At 37.2% G+C, this 19774-nt stretch overlaps 3 protein-coding genes across 4 annotated transcripts in view; 2 read left to right on the top strand and 1 right to left on the bottom strand.

The window, feature by feature from the left end:
• Positions 1-14792, top strand: part of LOC125226160 (DNA replication licensing factor Mcm2) — a 29030-nt gene extending 14238 nt beyond the window's left edge. For both annotated transcript variants that reach the window (XM_048130072.1, XM_048130065.1), the window contains 8 exons: positions 311-402; positions 514-599; positions 1761-1928; positions 2659-2820; positions 7565-7718; positions 8652-8751; positions 9985-10124; positions 12858-14792. In XM_048130072.1, coding sequence (XP_047986029.1) covers positions 311-402; positions 514-599; positions 1761-1928; positions 2659-2820; positions 7565-7718; positions 8652-8751; positions 9985-10124; positions 12858-13145 — 1190 coding nt within the window. In that variant the 3' untranslated portion in view covers positions 13146-14792. The remainder of the gene's footprint in view (positions 1-310; positions 403-513; positions 600-1760; positions 1929-2658; positions 2821-7564; positions 7719-8651; positions 8752-9984; positions 10125-12857) is intronic.
• Positions 14793-14800: 8 nt separating this feature from the next.
• Positions 14801-17278, bottom strand: LOC125226171 (zinc finger CCHC domain-containing protein 10-like). Its single transcript, XM_048130087.1, has 3 exons — positions 17049-17278; positions 16792-16968; positions 14801-16403 (listed from the first exon to the last, which is right to left on the bottom strand). Exons 1-3 carry the CDS (start codon positions 17090-17092, stop codon positions 16217-16219), a joined length of 408 nt encoding a protein of 135 aa, XP_047986044.1. The 5' UTR covers positions 17093-17278; the 3' UTR covers positions 14801-16216.
• Positions 17279-17972: 694 nt separating this feature from the next.
• The window catches only part of LOC125225607 (eukaryotic translation initiation factor 2-alpha kinase-like), a 40823-nt gene continuing 39021 nt past the window's right edge, over positions 17973-19774 (top strand). Inside the window, 3 exon segments of the mRNA XM_048129395.1 lie at positions 17973-18110; positions 18541-18635; positions 19169-19319. Of these exon segments, the coding sequence (XP_047985352.1) occupies positions 18107-18110; positions 18541-18635; positions 19169-19319 (250 nt within the window). The 5' untranslated portion in view covers positions 17973-18106.

Here is a 19774-nt window from a genome sequence, read left to right as displayed (position 1 = left end):
AAATTAGTAAATAGCCTAGTCCACACAGAGCGGGGTTCGTCGCCAGGCAATTACCTGGCGCGGCAAACGTGCAATGTAGACTTGCCTCGGCCGAGGCAGTTCGTGCGTTATGCTCGGGTGAGCAACCTGCCACGAGGTCCGTCTACAATGGCCGTTTTGCCGCGTGAGAACATTCAAATTTTCCAAAAGAATCTCTTATAAGGAGAACGATATTACAAAGCAGTGGACCTCGTATCTCGTATATAGAATCTTTGTTTGGAAAATGACAAGTATTTGATATTTCTAATACACCAATAACCTTTTTCAACAGGTGAAAAGCACAAAGTGAGAGGAGACATCAATGTTTTGATCTGCGGTGACCCTGGTACAGCTAAATCTCAGTTCCTCAAGTACACAGAAAAGGTAACCTTCATCCAATCATATTATCCATATCGAAAACTGAATCAGAAATTCACGAAATGCATGTGAAATTGAAATGAATGCACTGTTTTAGTGAGTTTGTTTTTGTTTTAGATTGCTCCTAGAGCCGTGTTTACCACTGGCCAAGGTGCCAGTGCTGTTGGTTTGACCGCTTATGTGAGGAAAAACCCTACAACAAGGTAAACATAATTTAAAACCCCTTTATGAAATTAACTTTTTAACAAAAAATAAAACCGCCTTCAAAAAAAAAGCGTGTTACAAAACACGGAGAAACTAAAAAGCCAAAAATAATAAACCTTCGAATTCAGATTTCTTATCGGATTGCAATAATCTAAACATCCAAATTATAAACAAATCAATTATTTTTGTAGTCGGTACCAGACCTGTTCGTCGCCTTGCTATTTCCTGTTTGCCCTACCCAACCATACGCAGGCTGGTCCCGACTCCAAAAATAATTGATTTGTTTATAATTTGGATGTTTAGATTATTGCAATCCGATAAGAAATCTGAATTCGAAGGTTTATTATTTTTGGCTTTTTAGTTTCTCCGTGTTTTGTAACACGCTTTTTTTTTGAAGGCGGTTTTATTTTTTGTTAAAAAGTTAATTTATTTGTTGATTTTTAGTGGTTCCTAGTGATATTATATGTATCAGTCCGAATATATGTACAGTAGTGAAAGAATTGTCCTTTAACTCCTAACCGTTGAGGAGTTGACCTTCCATCATCAGCTCAGCCACATAAAATTATTACCACCAGGCGTAAATACTGGTGCACCTTTGAAAAATACAGAAAAAACATTACATGTGCCTATAACATTTGAAGAGTTCCCTCGATTTCTCCAAGATCCCATCATCAGACCACGACTTGGTGCCAATGGGACCATCTCGGGGTTATACCCGTTCGATCAAAAAAAAAATTTTGAAAATCGGTCTACGATTCTCGGAGATATCGAGTAACATACATACAAAAAAAAAAAAAAAAAAAAAAAAAAAATTCAGTCGAATTGAGAACCTCCTCCTTTTTTGAAGTCGGTTAAAAATATGTCAGCCATAACATAAGCTGAGTTTAGACCTGCAAGTTTTGAGACGCAACAATAGGTAAGAGTGAGTGGCAGATATCTGCATCTCTTTCTTGCATATACTTCTGTTTCAAAACATGCAACAATAACTTGTACGACTAAACTCAGCTATTAGACCTAGGTTAAAATCCGAGTATGGGCATACATTTAGCAAGATTACAAATAAGAGAGGATTACATTAGCATGTTGTAGAGTACAAGGAACTGTAATGTTGTCATGAAAATGGATTTCTAAACTTCTAATTTTGTCAACCTCTTTATCAGGGACTGGACACTAGAAGCTGGAGCGTTAGTACTAGCGGACCGCGGCGTGTGTCTCATCGACGAGTTCGACAAGATGAACGATCAGGACCGAACTTCCATCCATGAGGCTATGGAACAGCAGTCCATCTCTATCTCAAAAGCTGGCATTGTCACTTCCCTGCATGCCAGGTAACAACCGTCTTAAAATACACATTTAACAATATGCTTTGTAGTTTACGAATATCATGCTAGATGGCGCTGCACCGTCCAGTGAAAATCCTGAATCGCGCTATTATGTTTTTTCTTGAGATACACTGGCCTTGAATTCGAGGTTTGATTCAGACGACTAAATTTCACGTTAGATGGCATTGTCTCCTTGTTAAAAATTCTGAATCACGCTATCAAGATTTTTCTTGAATTTAATGACTCCAAATTTCATTGCTATTATACTCGTAGTTAGTTCACGAATTGATTGCTAGATGTCGCTGTACCGTGAAACTTCGCGCTATAAAAAAAATTCTTGGGATTATGACCCCCAGCAGTCCCCAGACCCGTTCAGATTTGTAGTTTGTTAGTTGCTATATTTCATGCTAGATGTCGCTGTCTAGGGATACTAAAGTTCTAAATCGCGCTATCTTTTTTTTTTATTGAAGACCCCAGGCGCCTTCAGGTCAGGTTATGTTTATTCTACGATTTACATTGAATTTCCTCTCAAGACCAGAAAAGGAGTTCACGCTATTATAGTCTGTTTGGAAAGTGAAGAGTCGTGAAATGTATAACTTTCCACGACTTTCGTGAAATGTATAACTTTCCAACACTTTCCACGACTCTTCACTCTCCAAACAGACTCTACTGGCGTGAACAAAAGGCGACACCTGGTTTTCAATGTTAATTCATTTTGCATTGATTATTTTCGCAGGTGCTCAGTAATAGCAGCAGCCAATCCGATCGGCGGGCGTTACGACGCGTCCCTAACGTTCTCCGAAAACGTGAACCTGTCTGAACCCATCCTGTCGCGTTTCGACGTGCTGTGCGTAGTACGGGACGAACCCGAGCCTATGCGTGACGCGCACCTTGCCAAGTAAGTAATGTGTAATCACAGTGCATAGACTGCCATCTCTTGACACAGGCTTAAAACTTCTAAACCTTAGTTATTACAATTTGGCCCATATTCTTAGCTTGATATGTGTTAAAATGTCAAATATTAATAGTAGCGCCATCTAGCTGAGCGTACCCCAAAGGTGTAATGCCATCTAGGCCACCGTACTTTTTCTGTATGATACTTAGGTACGTTTTTTTCTTAGACTTTATCTGTCTATACGGAGTTATACACCGTGTTTCACTTAACACTAAAAACCTGAAAACAGTTTGTTCAGAATCGAGAGTAGAATCGATTGAGCTATATCTTGATGGGGGTAATATTTTTATTTAAATTAATATTATTAGTTATTTTTTACGTGCCAATTCTATTGTACTCGTAATACAACAATGTGTATATCGCATTGCTAGAGGTTGTTTACCTTTTTTCAGTATATTAATACTGGCCGGTTACTTGGACGATTATTTTTTCCGCTACTAGTTTGACGTTGTTTGTCAGTTTAATCTTAATGTTTATCATAAGTCATAACAAATTGAACTCGTACCTAATTACAACCTTGTCATTTTGAATATTGAGTTTATTTGCTTACTGCGATTACCTGTCCAATTTGAAGTTTACTGTGACAAAGCTTTAAAGTGTTTTACAGTGACATCTTAGCTGTCTATTGGTAAACCTTATGTCGTTGCAGTAACGTACACAAATAAATAGTCTTATGGTTTATGATGGTAGTTAGCAATTATTTCATTGAGTGTAGAGCTAAAAGTCAAGTAGAGCTGTACAGAAAATTAAAAATTCAATTTAAAAAAAAGTAACGATCAGATTAAAAGATGAATACTCTAGATGAGTTTAAAAAAATAAAAATCAGTTGGGGTGTCTGAGGTTTTGAGTGATACCGGAAACACCGTGTATATGTCTTTGGTTCATACTTAGTATCAGTTTTTCTGGAAGCCTTGTAAAGTATTTTTTTTTATATAACACGTCGGTGGCAAACAGGTATATGGTCCGCCTGGTGGAAAGCGGTCACCGTAACTAATGGACGCCTGCAACTCAATTATTGAGTCATTTGGTTTTATTATACCAAAATCAAAACTAGACTCGTATCTTTTAAGTATTTTAATCCCATTGGTGTAAACACTAGTTTAAACGAAACTGACTGCAGTTCGGCACAAAAGATTTCTGGCGAGATACTTCTATCGAACAAATGTCTGTTGTGGACAGTGAGCCAGGTAACATCGTTTGTTGATGGAAAAAAATATTTGTTTATTTTGTGTTAGGTGTCATTCGTGAACCAGTCAAATAGCTTTAGCATAATTTGCCTTGATTAATTCAAGTAGCCTCCAATAATTACTTCTGGCGCTACAACCTTTTGTGGGTTTTGACCTGCTCCGTATCTTCCTCTGTGTATAAATTTATATTGGGGACACCTTGCACAGATCAACTTAGCCCCAAACTAAGCAAAGCTTGTACTATGGGTGCTAAGCGACGATATACATATGAAAATGAAAATGAAATATTTATTTTTCAAGTAGGCATATTACAATGCGCATATGAACGTCAAATAAAGCTACGCCGGCTCTAACCCTACGCCTCAGCCTCGAGAAGATTTCAGTCCCCCCTCAGTTGGGAGGGGGGTATCCACTATGGGACCGGCAAGAAACTCGGCGGGCAACTTCTTTTCAAAACATTACATCTTATAACTAACATGCATTAAATAACAAGATACAATTTAACATGCAAAAGTATTCATCAAAGAATATGAACAGACTAGGTACTCTATGGAAATTAATTTCAATAAATTATATTATTGCTTAATAATACGTCGTTCTTCTTCAGAGAAAACATATCAAATTGTCACAGAAGAAAAAGATAATATGAATCTCAATATCATTAAATATGTAATTTACCTACACAACATAAAATATAAAATATTTGATGTGCTTTCTTATCTGAACTGTGTCCTCTATACATAATACAATTATTTTAATTGCTATTCGTTTTTTGTAGTTTCTGGTTCGGGCCATGCATGTTTGTCTGTCAAATAATCCTCGACTCTGTAATAAGCCTTTAACATCAATGACTTTTTTAAGTAGTTCTTAAGAGCTGGGAGGGGTAATCTCAAAGCAGTGTCAGGTAACTTATTATAAAAATGAATGCATTGCCCAACAAATGACTTCTGTACTTTACGGACACGAAACTTCTTTATGGCAAGCTTATTTTTGTTTCTAGTGTTATAATTATGGATATCAGAATTCTTAGTGAAACAGTCTAAATTCTTAACAACATAAATTATACTATCATAAATGTATTGGGAAGCTACAGTTAAGATATTAATTTCTTTGAAGAGTTCTCTTACTGATTCACGTGTTCCTAAGTTGTAAATAGAACGAATGGCTCTCTTTTGTAATACAAAGATAGTCTGTATGTCAGCTGCTTTGCCCCAAACCAGAATACCGTATGACATTACACTGTGAAAATAACTATGATACACTAGGCGAGCTGTCTCAACATTAGTCAGTTGCCTGATTCTCCTAACGGCGTATGCGGCTGAACTTAATTTGCTTGCTAGTTTCCTTATATGAGGACTCCATTGTAGATTTTTGTCCAATGTTAAGCCAAGGAACAGTGTTGTATCTACCATCTCTAAGCATTCATCATTCAAAAGTATTTTTGTATCGATTGGTTTAACATTCGGCAGAGAGAATCGAATACATTTGGTTTTCTTAGAATTAAGAAGTAAATTGTTGACAGTAAACCACTGCAGTACATCAGCTAACGTGCTATTAATTACATTGCAATCCGTAGATTTTCGGTCAACATTAAAAAGCAGTGATGTATCATCAGCAAAAAGTACTATTTCACAAAAGTTTTTTACTATACATGGCAAATCATTTATATAAACCAAAAACAGGAATGGACCTAAAATTGAGCCTTGTGGCACTCCTAATTGGACAACAGTCCCGCTAGAGCGAGTTTTGTTAACAACTACTGTTTGTGTTCTATTGATAAGGTAAGAAGACATAAAGTTTAGGGCATTTATAGACAAACCATAGTGTTCTAATTTCAAAATGAGCGTTCCATGATCCACACAATCAAAGGCTTTTGAAAGATCACAAAATATGCCAATTGCATCACAAGAATTTTCCCAAATATTATATATATGTTTAATGAGTACCGAAGCAGCATCGGTCGTGGAACGGCCCCTTGTGAAACCGAACTGTTTGCTTGTAAGTAATCTATGTCTGTTGAAGTGTCCCAGTAGATCATTTAACATTAGCTTCTCAAAGACTTTACTTAGAACAGGAAGTATTGATATGGGACGGAAATTGGTTATATCACTCGAATCACCCGATTTAAATAGCGGTATGACTTTGCTACATTTCATAAGATCTGGAAAGGTGCCTTGTGAAATTGAAATATTATATATTACGGCCAAGTAAGGTGCTATTATATCTATGACATGACTAATTACTTTAACTGATGTTCCCCATAAGTCTTCCGTTTTCTTTAAATTGAGTGACTTGAATGTTTTAACAATATTTACAGAGTCTACTTGACTAAATTCAAATGAATTATTACATTTCTTAACATTAGCACAAAGTAATGAATGGGCTTGAGCCGCAGAAGAATGTAAACATTTTGTGGTGTTAACGGCTATGTTTGAGAAATAATCTTCGAATGCCGAGGCAACATCGCTGTTCGACACTATTTGTTGATTATCTGATACAATGTTGACTTGACAATCGCGTGATTTACATTTACCAGCTTCTTTATTTATAATACTCCAAGTTGTTTTCACTTTGTTGTCCGACACTTTCAATTTAGAACTAATAAAGTTTTTCTTGGCAGTTAAACACACTTTCTTGAAGATTCTTGAGTAGTTTCTTACATAGTCCAGGAATTCTGAATTCTTGTTCAGCTCTCTCTCACCATAAAGTTCATAAAGTCTTTTTCTACTTTTGTGAATACCTACAGTAGCCCATTCACTAAACTTTGTTTTAACTTTTGACCCACTAATAGATTTCACTTTGAAATTGTTATTAAATTGATTCAGAATTACATTGAAAACTTCTTGATACAAATGATTACAGTCATAATGCGAAAATGGTATTATAGACAAACTATGTTGAATTTCATTTTTGAATGATTCCAAGCGAGATCCAGTAATGGGTCTATATGTTATTGTTTGTGGAGTATCATGAATAACGTTTAAGAAAGCTGCCCTTTGGCCGCTGTGATCGGAATGAAAACAGTTAAATAATTTCTTATCTATACATTCACAGTTACAAAAAATATTATCTAGGCATGTTGCACTAGTCACACCTACCCGGGTAGGTTCAAGAAATAAATTAAATAAATTAAATGATTTAAACAAACAGAGCATTTTAACAGTATTACTAGATGACTCGAGCAAGTTAACATTAAAATCTCCACATACAATAACATGTTTTTGGCCCTTGCACACTAACTTCAGAACATTTTCCATTGTAGATTCAAATATGCTGAAGTCAGCTGATGGTGGTCTATAAACACATACAATAATATATCTGTCTAATTCAACACATGAAATTTCTATAGTTCTTTCTATGGAATATTTTACAACATCTTTGCGCTCTTTACACTTCATACAATTTTACTTATAAATAGATAAATACATACATCTTCCTCAATGCTATTCTTTTTTCACATTATTCCTAAACCGCGCATAACTCGTGAACATTTCTCTCAGATTCGTAGTATCGTCCCACATTCGCCACCACCCAACGCAGCGCGGCCAGGCAATCGAAGAGACTGAGGTCGCCGACCCGGAGTTCGCGCTGCCGCAAGACTTGCTCAAGAAATACATCGTCTATGCTAGGGAGAACGTGCGCCCTAAACTACAGGTGAGGAAATACCGATAACCTGACCACAAAATTTGTTTTTTTATCATGCAGAAACGGCTGCGAGCGATATTACATATTTTTAAATTAAAGGAAAAATGGAAAAATTCACACCTCCGGCAGAACTCGAACCTGCGACCTTTGGCCTTGCCGGGGCCATCACACACACCACAAAATTAAAATTTTGAAAAATCCCCGGCCGCGACATAGTGTGGACCGATTTTCATGAATCATGGCTAAGAACACTCCCGACTAATTCAACTTTCAAACAAAAAAATCTATATCTTTCATCCATTCGGGAGACACACACATAAACAGACAGGCACGTCAAACTTATAACACTCCGTTGTTTTTGCGTCGCGGGTTAAAAATTGATCTATCTATATTCTTGAATTTTTCTCCCCCTTGTGAAACACAAACGCTGCCAGCAATTTTCGGTTCTTGTACAAGAAAGTTGCATAATGTAAATGGGGCTTAAGATTCCACGTCCCCGAAGTAGCAAAACAAAATTTGAACTTTAAGCTGGTTCTCGTTCTGCGCGGTCGGTCCGCGTGACACTTAAACCAGCCTTATTATTTATATCTGTCGCTAGCGTCAAAAAGGATAGTGTAATTTCCTAGTGCCAACTTGGATTCAGATGCCAAATAAAATTGCAAACGCCCAATTTATGCGGTTTGCTGAAAATGTACAGACAAGTCTTGGACAACGCAGTTATAAAAGGATGTAAGTTTTCTCTTCTCTATGATCACACTAAGAAGTGTAATGTCACACGATAGTACTCTTTATTATACTGTGGCAATGTGGAAGTCATCACTAGGGTCACAGTTATAATGATACCCCCTGGAGTTACTGGCACATTAACTTTTCATGATCCTGCAAGTATCTACTTTGATTGCTTGTTTACAGCAAATATCTTAAATTATAAAATGTTTCCAGAACATGGATCAAGACAAAGTGGCAAAGATGTACAGTCAACTGCGTCAGGAATCCCTCGCCACCGGCAGCTTACCCATCACCGTCAGACATATTGAATCTGGTGAGTTTTTATATCAAATCATTCAATGAATACAAATCAGGTAGGTCATAAACGTTACTAAAACTAAAATATTCCTCCCTGGATTGTACCTGGCTCAAAAGTCCCCATTATTCCCGCTGGACCTCAATGGAGACCTGGGGCCCGTTTCTCGAAAGGTACAAACCTTGTATTACAAGTGCGCGAACTGTCAAATCGTATGGGTTGTCATGGAAACACACTCGTAATACAAGGCGTGTACCTTTCGAGAAACGGGCCACTGTTAGACCAGATACGACCCAGAACGAGGATCGCAGCCCCTCTCCCGCAAACGACGCCCTAACTCTTTGAAAAAGGAGCTAGCCTCTGAGCCCCAAGGCCCCGCCGTCTCAATCGCCACCGGCACAAAGTCGTAGGCTGATTCCAACGCGGAGTTCTTTGCGTGCTTTGACTTCACTGAGAGAAAATACAACCAGTTTTCATGTTCGTTCAACAAGTTTTTTGGTTAAAATAGCGCCTACGTGCTCTTTGGTTCAAACAACAAGCTACTTGTCATTTGAATCGGCAATATATTTGAATCAACAAGTCGATTTTATAAAAACAACCTGACACATATTGTTTTAAACATACGTTTGGCTGATTCAAACGGATAAACCGCAACAAGTCGAACTTGTTAAATTCACAATGCAAATTTCTCTGTGTTACTTTAATGAATTACTGTAATTAGAAGACATTTCATTAAGAAAAAGCGCTGGTGGCCTGGCGGTAAGAGCGTGCGACTTTCGATCTGGAGGTCGCGGGTTCGAACCCCGGCTCGTACCAATGAGTTTTTCGGAACTTAAGTGCGAAATGTCATTTGATATTTGCCAGTCGCTTTTCGGTGAAGGAAAACATCGTGAGGAAACCGGACTAATTCCAATAAGGCCTAGTTACCCTTCGGGTTGGGAGGTCAGATAGCAGTCGCTTTCGTAAAATTAGTGCCTGCGCCTAATCTTGGGATTAGTTGTCAAAGCGGACCCCAGGCTGAGCCGTGGCAAATGCCGGGATAACGCAAGGATGAGGATGAAGACATAAGAAGACATTCTTATTGTACATTTTTTGCGGGAGGAAAAAAGGACACGTCCCAATGCTGAGCACAGGTCTCCTCTCATGCGTTTGAGGGCTCGGGTTCGAGTCCTGCCGGAGGTGTTGTTGGTTATACTCTTCCTTTAATTTAATCATATAACTGTCGTACTTATCACAATGTTTATTCCCCAGTGATCCGCATGAGCGAAGCGCACGCTCGCATGCACCTGCGCGCGCAAGTCAACGAGGAGGACGTCAACATGGCCATCCGCACCATGCTGGAGAGCTTCGTCGACACGCAGAAATACAGCGTCATGCGCGCCATGCGACAGGTATGTGTGTACACAGTGGCTCGAGTGGTACATAGTGGATCAGAGGAACAGTAGCCAGCACCATGCTAGAGAGCCTCTTCGGCACGCAGAAGTACAGCGTCATGCGCGCCATGCGACAGGTATGTGTGTACACAGTGGCTCGTTGGCTTACAGTGGATCAGAGGAAGAGTGGCCATGCGCACCATGCTAGAGAGCTTCGTCGACACGCAGAAATACAGCGTCATGCGCGCCATGCGACAGGTAAAAAGGACTACATTCAACCGGAAAACGTCAAATTTCAGGTCGCTTCGCTAAACGACGTTACAGTTTCCCGACTCCCTCGAAAAAAAATAGACACGCCTTGGCTAGTAAATAAGAAGACCTCAGCTCCACCTCTACTTACAATAGGCTAGTTTCCAACTAGTCAAATCAGCTTTTTTTAGAACTGTCTAAACGATTTGCTAATATGGAATTACTATGAACAACTCGTACTCGTGGGTGTCGTAGAAGGCGACTGTGGGATATGGGTTAAATTGTGGCGTAGGCGAGTGGTTGGCAACCTGTCACTGCAATGTCACAGTTTCGTTTTCTTTCAACCCCTTATTTGCCAAGAGTGGCACTGAAGCTTTAGTAGTTTCATGTGTTCTGCCTACCCCTTTATGGGATACAGGCGTGATTGTATGTATGTATGTATGTATGTATGAACAACTATGAAATACTGAGGAGTGACGTCACGGTCAATTCATTTACTTTATGTTTGAAATTATGTTTATACATAACTACTGACCATATTTTTCTTCTAATTATGTGGTGCTTTATTTCGTGTACTGCATAAAATATTTTATTGTAACTATAACCTCGTGGCGCCCAATATACTTTCTAAAGTACATAATGGTTTCAATGGAATTTTAACTTTCATGTAAACAAATAAAATATAATTTCTTGTTTCTAAATTTTTTCGAACAAATGAAATTGAATTCAATCTCAAGTACAATAAGAATCAAAATCCACTATCAAAAATTTTGTATGGTGGGCGCTACGAGGCTAAGAAACTAGCCTTTTACATGTGATCTGAGACATTTCTTGCTTTATTGCATAGGTAAATGGTCTCTCGAATCTGGAGCAACCCAACTGAGATAGTACACCACAAATCTCTGTTAGTTTAGGTTACAGTTATAAACAATTCATGCTTTATAAGTGCAATTCCCGAAAAGAAACTAGCCTTTTACATGTGATCTGAGACATTTCTTGCTTTATTGCATAGGTAAATGGTCTCTCGAATCTGGAGCAGCCCAACTGAGATAGTACACCACAAATCTCTGTTAGTTTAGGTTACAGTTATAAACAATTCATGCTTTATAAGTGCAATTCCCGAAAAGAAACTAGCCTTTTACATGTGATCTGAGACATTTCTTGCTTTATTGCATAGGTAAATGGTCTCTCGAATCTGGAGCAACCCAACTGAGATAGTACACCACAAATCTCTGTTAGTTTAGGTTACAGTTATTTATTTATTTATTTATTATTCTTCGGAGAACCAACAGCTATCAATACAGAAAGGTTAACTTAATTAGGTTACAAAAAGCCAATTACAGGTTCCCACCAATAGTAACATACTGGGAGTTATTAGGTGGTTTACACTATCACATTGCAATACTAAGCAACCTACTTAATCTAACTAGATTTTAAACAAAACAAAAAATATCATGCTTAAATGACACACTTGCTTTAAAAAACTACAGTCATCGGGTAGGGCAAGCTCACTCAAAGCTATTGTTTACTAGATTACGCCGCACAGATTGGATATTACTGTTAAAAATGTCTATGTCTAAGTTTTTCGTTAACTTATTTAAACAATTCATGCTTTATAAGTGCAATTCCCGAAAAGAAACTAGCCTTTTACATGTGATCTGAGACATTTCTTGCTTTATTGCATAGGTAAATGGTCTCTCGAACCTGGAGCAGCCCAACTGAGATAGTACACCGCAAATCTCTGTTAGTTTAGGTTACAGTTATAAACAATTCATGCTTTATAAGTGCAATTCCCGAAAAGTTTCTTGTCTTGATAAAAATTGATAGGCTGATAGAGTCCGTGATGCTGAGCAAGATCCACTAGGTTTCCCAAAATGTCCTATGTAGTTTGTATGAAACCTTCCTTTTTTGTTACTAGATTTCTATACATTTTCGGTAACAAAAAAGGAAAATTGTTTCACTATGTACATCTTGTTTGTGTAACGCTCCCGTTGCGATTGAATGTCTACCTCATTTAAAAAAAATATAATTAATGTTATGAATGTTTTTAATAATATTTGAAACTTATAAAATTTTATGAAACATCCTTCAATTACAAAACATGTAATTTTAGTGCATGCTAGTATTTAAGTATAAACCTCTCAACTTAGTACTCTAATGTCTTCTATTCTAATAATTATAATAATGCATAGTTTGTAGAAGCAAACATCTGTAAAATTTAAAAACTTATCTACGATGTGAATTTATTCATCAAATTGTATTAATAGCAAAATGTTTCTCATATAAGTGAAATGTAAATTTCTTTTTGAGAAATAAATGATTCTTTAACCCGAAAGTTTCATACAATCAACCCAGGACATTTTGGGAAACCTAGTGGATCTTGCTCAGCATCACGGACTCTATCAGCCTACCAATTTTTATCCAAATCGGAGACATGATCCAAATGTACAAACTTATCGGGAATTGCTGATAAATCCTACTAAACATTTTCCCTTGTTCCAGACATTCCAAAAATACCTCTCCTACAAGAAGGACCACAGCGAGCTCCTCTACTACATCCTCCGACAACTCACAATGGACCAACTGGCTTATATGCGTGGTCTCCACAATCACTCTCAGTCCACCATCGAGATATCAGAGCGAGACCTCATTGAGAGAGCGAGACAGATCAATATCACAGACCTGAAGCCGTTCTATGATAGCCGTATCTTCAAGATGAACAGTTTCAGCTACGATCAGAAAAGGAAGGTGATTATACATACGCTGCCTGAAGCGCCTGCTGAAGCTTAGTTTTCCACTGTTTGGATGGCTTTAAATTCTTTAAAACTCTAACAACACACAAGAAAGTTTAGTCAATAATTTACCGTGCTGTCCTATAGCATGAACAGAAATTACGCGCCATGTTACGGAATTGAACTGTCAACGCATACATTAGAATAACAGCGCCCTCTTGACAGTCATATATTTCTGGTCAGGGTTTACTTGCGTGGTCTCAACCATTCTCGGTCCACTATTGAGATATCAGAGCGGGACCTCATTGAGAGAGCGAGACGGATCAATATCACGGATCTAAAGCCGTTCTACGACAGCCGTATCTTCAAGATGAACAGTTTCAGCTGCGATCAGAAGAGGACGGTTAACTTTGTATGGTAAAATCGGAAAGCATTTTATGAAGTTTTTTGAGAATTCATCAACAAAACGTGCTAAGTTGTTTACACAAGTTTTCTTACGTTATTTAGTAAAAAATCGAACCAAAAAGGGAAATTAACTAAAGTTTGCTTTCTTGATGCTACAATATTATTACATCACATTAAAAATCTGTTTGTTAGTCGATAATGTGTATTATGGATCGTAATTATTGTTTTAAAACTTTTGAACATGTTCTCTATTCATCACATATTATTCCCGTGTAATAAAAGTTATTCTTATAAATGATCAATGTAATTAAGTACAAGTAATTTTCATGTTATATGTTCACTTATGCAGGACATAATTAGTAGAACAACCCACCTCAGTATGTTTAGATGTTAAGGTTGTATTTTAAAATAAGATAGTTGTAAGCGCCTTACTTTATAGTACAAACCGAATCTGTTCTTTTACTTTTTGACCTTTTTTTTCCAATAAACAGTTTTGTATAATGTTTTTGTTTGCAATATACCTCTAAAGACTAAGGCCACTCTTTACTGAAAAATAATCAAATGGTGAAGTTATTCTTGCAGACTGTCAGGTGGAGGGTTAGGTCCGGCGCCCATTATCGGCACGGCATCGCATGGCACGAATGCCAAGGTACTCCTCGGTAGCGTAAAGCATACCTTGTAACACCTCGGCATGCCTCGGAATCGTAAGGCATATTTAAGGACGCCTCGGCTTTGTTAGTGTAAGGCACACCTTAACAACACCTCGGAATTCCTGAGAATTCTTCGGCATCGTAAGACATACCTAAGATCGCCTCGGCATAACCCGGAAGTCTTCGGTAGCGGAAGGTATACCTAAAATGCCAGATGTAACCCTCGGCTACCTTCGCGAGCTTCGAAGCGGGAAATTCGCGACACGCTCGCCGCCGTTTGCGTTTGTTTGATTTGAGACAGAGTTCCTCGGCATCCCTGAGAATTCATCGGTAATCCTAAGCAGACTTCGGCATGCTCGAAAACTCCTCGGCAATAGTTGCGGTCAGTGTGCGTCTAAGCGTGGGTATGCCAAGGGATCTCTTGTCATGCCGCGCCGATGTGGGCGCCGGGCCTAAGATCGCTGTTTGGTTCTAGCCTCTTCATAATCTCCTCAAGAGTTGGATATACACGTTGTACAAGTGAAACCACATAATATCATCCATCAATTATTTAATTTACTTTTTTTATCAAAATTCATGAGTGACTATAGAAACAAATTAAAATGTATTTGTAATGTTAACTTGAAGACATTTATTTGATCATACAAGTCTTATAAGTCAGATATTCTAAACATGTACTCTACTTGGCGATACTACTGCTATCTTACGTCACTGCAAGTATAGTACAAAGCATGGAAACAATAGTACACTAACATTACATGTCATGAGTAGTATTGTAAAACCTTAACTTAGTTTGATAGGTACAGAATAGCCAGGTCCACATAGAGCGAGGAAATGTGTCTGTCTACATAGCATGTTTCAAACATGATGTTTGCCGCGAGAGGAAATTGCCTAGCTCGGTGTGGTCCGAGCTAACAACACAGAAAATAAGATTATATTTTAATTCTATCGTATCCTACGCCAGCATAGATCTCCATCAGACGCAAAGAGTATAAACTGCTATAAATCCGTCTAAAATTTACATGGGTAATTCCATACACCATCAACTTCTGTACCTTTCAAATATCTAAACAGTTTGGCCTTTGACCTCTTCAAAAACTGCAAAATTACCCATGCAAATATCTCCGGTGACCTAACATAGTATCTTATATATTCTAATAAGTTAAAATCCTTTTTATAAAATTACCCTCATCACCAATAAACAAATTACAATGTTTCAACAATATTTATTACACAAACCAACTGAAGTCACAATTTAATTGTTTATTAGCAATGGTAACAGACATCACAAGTAAGAAACTACACATTCATAAAACCTAAATCTAGCATTGTAAAGTATTAAATAAAAATCAAATCACACAAAAAGTTATCAATCGAGGGGATTTAGACAATACCAGTTACTGGCAGGACAGCTCAGATGCAAGAAGTACTTAACTTACTGGCATCAATATGTATATTTGTTTTATTTTAATTCTAGCACTGGCTGGCATGAGAATGGGCTGATGCCAGGAAGAAGCATTATCTAAACCTCCTTATATAAAAAAAAAATTAATCTTTAAATAAAATGACCAGCATTGTTACTGCTAAACCTCCTATCTCACAGTAAGTGTTTATGGTGTTACGCCAGGCAAGTATGGTATAAATGGTAAAACATCAGGCCGTCCCTATCGCACTATTTGTAAGTTCGATAGGGACGGCCTGATGTTTTATCATTTATCGCGCGACCATGCTTGCCTGCCTGGAAGGCTTTACATATCATCTATTAAAGTTAGTTCCAAGTACGGTGGTTATAATATGCATCATCATTATTTAAGTCCTTAATTTTCTACAGTATTAAATTTCTGTTGTCTACATTTTGACTCTTTATCTAATCTAAACATCAAAAACAAGTGACTAACTTCCTATCTACCTTTCTTGGAAGATGTAAATATCTAATAGTTTGGCATAGAAACATTTAACCTACAGAAAATTGACACTGCACACCTGCAATCTGACTGATAAAGGAATTTAAGGCAAATAACAAAAATAAAAACATTACTGTGAGAAGGTGCTACAATTACCGTGAGCCTAATTATTAATCACTCCCTGAGCCCGAGTTGCTGCTGTCGCTGTCACTCTCTGAGTCGCTGCTGCTGTCACTGTCGGAGGAACTAGAGCTGGAACTGGAGGAGTCGGAGTTGTCTGAGGAGCTGTCGGAACAGTCGGAGCAGCTGGAGTCATTGCGCTTCTTTTTCTTACTTGGAATTTTGCAACTACCACCACTGTTGACAAAAAATAACATTGAATAAATTAGGAAAAAACAAAAGTATGAAAGTGTGCAGACAAAACTCATTTTCCTGGAAAACCTGTATCCTTAAAGAGTTGACCAAAAACAAGAACAAGCACATTAATTGATATAAACATTATTTCAACAACAATTATCATGATAACTAACACTGTATGAAAGCTTTTTTTTAAATTTAGTTACATCTCATTAAAACCTGAAGGTAGTTTTAAATTTACATCAGATTTAAATTTAAACCAAAAAACTTCTTAAAAATTGCATTAAATATAAGTGATTTGTGATACATAACTATTACTTATAAATAGAACAATAGAAGAGAGGTGGTTGTACCTGAGAAACACTATTGCCAACAAATTGCCTCTTACCTGCACTGTGGTTCCTCTTTAGCTTCCTTAGCCTTCAAGTTCTTCTTAAGAACCTGGGTACGCGACGGGCGAACGAGAATCTTGCGTTTTCCTTTGCACTCGTAACTCCAGTGACCAAACTCGAGGCACTTCTGGCATTTGATTCCTTGAGGAAATGCCGCGGCCAAGGCAGCTTGCCTACAATAAAAAATATGTTAATACCTGGAAAAACTATCAAACTACACTAAACCATTTAAGATATTTAAAACAACTCTTACTTTTTCCTATCAGATTGGTGTCTGTTGTATGGCCCCAGAGTCATCTTGATACGCCGAGGAACCTTCGAGATTCAAATGGAAAGTCCGTTACTTTTTATGTAGGTAGTCGCAAAAGGCAAAATAGGACTGGCCAGCTGTTTTTTAAGGCACCGGTCCTCGTGGCTCCCAAAACAATAATGATTACAAATCTGCACAAAAATAGTCGAGCGTGGAAAACGTACAACTTGAGTGTCAAAATATTTACGTTCTAAAATGTATGTGTCATAAACAAATGTACATAGTTCTTAATCGATTATTCTTTACCAAAATAATTTAAATGTATCATACTATCTGGTTTCATTTGCCACTATCTGACAATATTTTATCCATAAATTTTGTCATATTCCAATCTATGTATTTCAAAATAATGTCTGTAATTTCATACCTTCCCTTACAATAGAAGTATTCCTGAACGATTTGTCGTTTGTCTATTTCCTGTGTTAGAATTTCAATCATTTTTCGCTATACTTCATTTAGTAGCGGTTGTAATTTAATTCTTAACGCAAGGTAGTAAGAGCGCAATTTCAGAATTAAAGAAATGGCGATTCAAGCGCTTTTTGCTTGCTTTTGGATACTCTAATGACAGTTGACGTCAATTACGTGGACGTGCCCGGACTAGCCTTTGAGTGTTTTTTTCGACATCCGTTGATATGTCAAACTTCATTTTATCCAATCACAACAAGCTAAACTTGATACTGATTGGTTCGTTTACCTCAAAATAGAATAGATTTTGATGTATTTTCGTCCAGTGAAGATAGGATAGGACATAGTTTTTGAGAGAGCCTTGGAGCGAGAGCCGTAATATTATTGAAAGTTTCGTAATAATAAAAAAATAACTAACTTTTCAGTTTGAAATGTCCGAAAATAATTTTACGCTAGTAAAATGTCGGAATGGTATTGGAAGGTTATAGCTTTGAAGACCGCATTTGTTCTTACATGCATTGTAAGTTCATATCGAGCCGAAGAAACTGTTCATGAATTACCGTTTTGTAACCCTCACAATGTAAATACAGACAAAAATGAGTAAGTATCATCTATTTGCTTAATATGTCTACTCCCATTCATGTTCAGGCCTGTACTGATTTATAAATAACTGCAGAAATAACTGCTCAAATTTTGTAAACAAACTTGGATTTATTTTATTTGTGTTTACTTCAATGAATTCTTCTTAGAATTGCTTTAGTATCATTATAGCAGCAACAGCTAACTTAATTATATATCTCTCTGAATATAATGTGTGATCTTACATGAAAAGTATTTTATCCACCACACTTAAGAAAAATAGCATTTGTTGTTTTTTACACATTGTTTGCTTTATACATCACAATAGCAGCAGACGCATGTCTTATATCTATATGTCACTATTTAGTTTTAATTACATTTTTGACATAACAACTTCAATTACTTGACTCGTCTGAGCCCTATTTCAGCTTAATGATAGTGAGCACTTTAGATGGCAAGCTGACAGCATTCTCAACAGCGGACGGTACCAAGGCTTGGGAAATTGAGACTCAACCCCTTCTGTCCTCTAATCTACATCATGTTGAAGTAAGGAATACTTTTTAAATAGAATTTAGCTTTGCTTTTTCATAATTTGGATTTATTTTGCCTACTTTTAGTTCCCTTGTGTATTGTGTAACTATGGGACCTTGATGCACAAGTAATACAAGTACAGCATTTTTTTGAAATTGTTGTATTCTTCTCTTGCATCTCCGTTGTATGTTTAGAGTTTTATAATTTACATTTAAAACTTTATATTAATTAATAGCCTACATGGTGTCCCACTGCTGGGCAAAGGCCTCCTAAAATAAAACTATATAATATTGATTTCTTACAGAGTGATGTTTCAGATTATTAGCAAATTTCCATAAATATGTTAGATATTAGAAGATAAATTAATCATCAAACAATAAAGTTATTTTTCTAGTTTCAAAGGTATGTTGGGTATAATTTCCACAACCCACAAAGTGCATTAAAAAAGTGTTAGCAATTAGATTGTCAAAATTGTATCATAAGCTAACCATACAATGTGGAATAGGTATTAATAATTGCACTAAACTAAAGAGCTATAATCTTTTTAGCTCACAGCAGGAGGCAAGTGGGTGCGCCTGGTCCCATCTCTCCGAGGAACCCTTTACAGCCTCAGCGGAGACAACATTGAGCCCTTACCTTTTGATGCAGACCAGCTTTTGTCATCCTCTTTCAAGTACTCTGAAGACTTAGTCATAGCTGGTAAGTAACTACTGTTTTTACAAAATATGTAAAGTAGATGGCAATATTTAAAAAAAGACTATCTTATTTGCATAGTATTGCATTTTTAGGTTCCGTAGTCAACTAGGAACCCTTATAGTTTCGCCATGTCTGTCTGTCCGTCCGTCCGTCTGCGGGTAATCAGTCACCGTTAGCACTAGAAAGCTGAAATTTGGTACCAATATGTATATCTATTACGCAACAAAGTGCAAAAATAAAAAATGGAAAAAAATGTTTTATTAGGGTACCCCCCCTACATGTAAAGTGGGGGCTGATATTTTTTTTCATTCCAACCCCAACGTGTGATATATTGTTGGATAGGTATTTAAAAATGAATAAGGGTTTACTAAGATCGTTTTTTGATAATATTAATAGTTTCGGAAATAATCGCTCCTAAAGGAAAAAAAAGTGCGTCCCCCCCCCTCTAACTTTTGAAC

Source organism: Leguminivora glycinivorella, chromosome 1 (assembly GCF_023078275.1).
Source record: "Leguminivora glycinivorella isolate SPB_JAAS2020 chromosome 1, LegGlyc_1.1, whole genome shotgun sequence".
NCBI lineage: Eukaryota > Metazoa > Arthropoda > Insecta > Lepidoptera > Tortricidae > Leguminivora > Leguminivora glycinivorella.
The sequence above is the reverse complement of the archived record's forward strand: the minus strand, read 5'-3'. Positions and strand labels throughout refer to the sequence as shown.

What these genes read in the sequence shown, in the direction of transcription:
- LOC125226171 (XM_048130087.1), bottom strand. Translation starts at nt 17,092, where the DNA reads ATGACTCTGGGGCCATACAACAGACACCAATCTGATAGGAAAAA. An exon ending in CACCAATCTGATAGGAAAAA is followed by an intron (nt 16,969 to 17,048) that starts GTAAGAGTTGTT and finishes TTTTTATTGTAG; the next exon opens with GCAAGCTGCCTTGGCCGCGG. An exon ending in AAAGAGGAACCACAGTGCAG is followed by an intron (nt 16,404 to 16,791) that starts GTAAGAGGCAAT and finishes TTTTGTCAACAG; the next exon opens with TGGTGGTAGTTGCAAAATTC.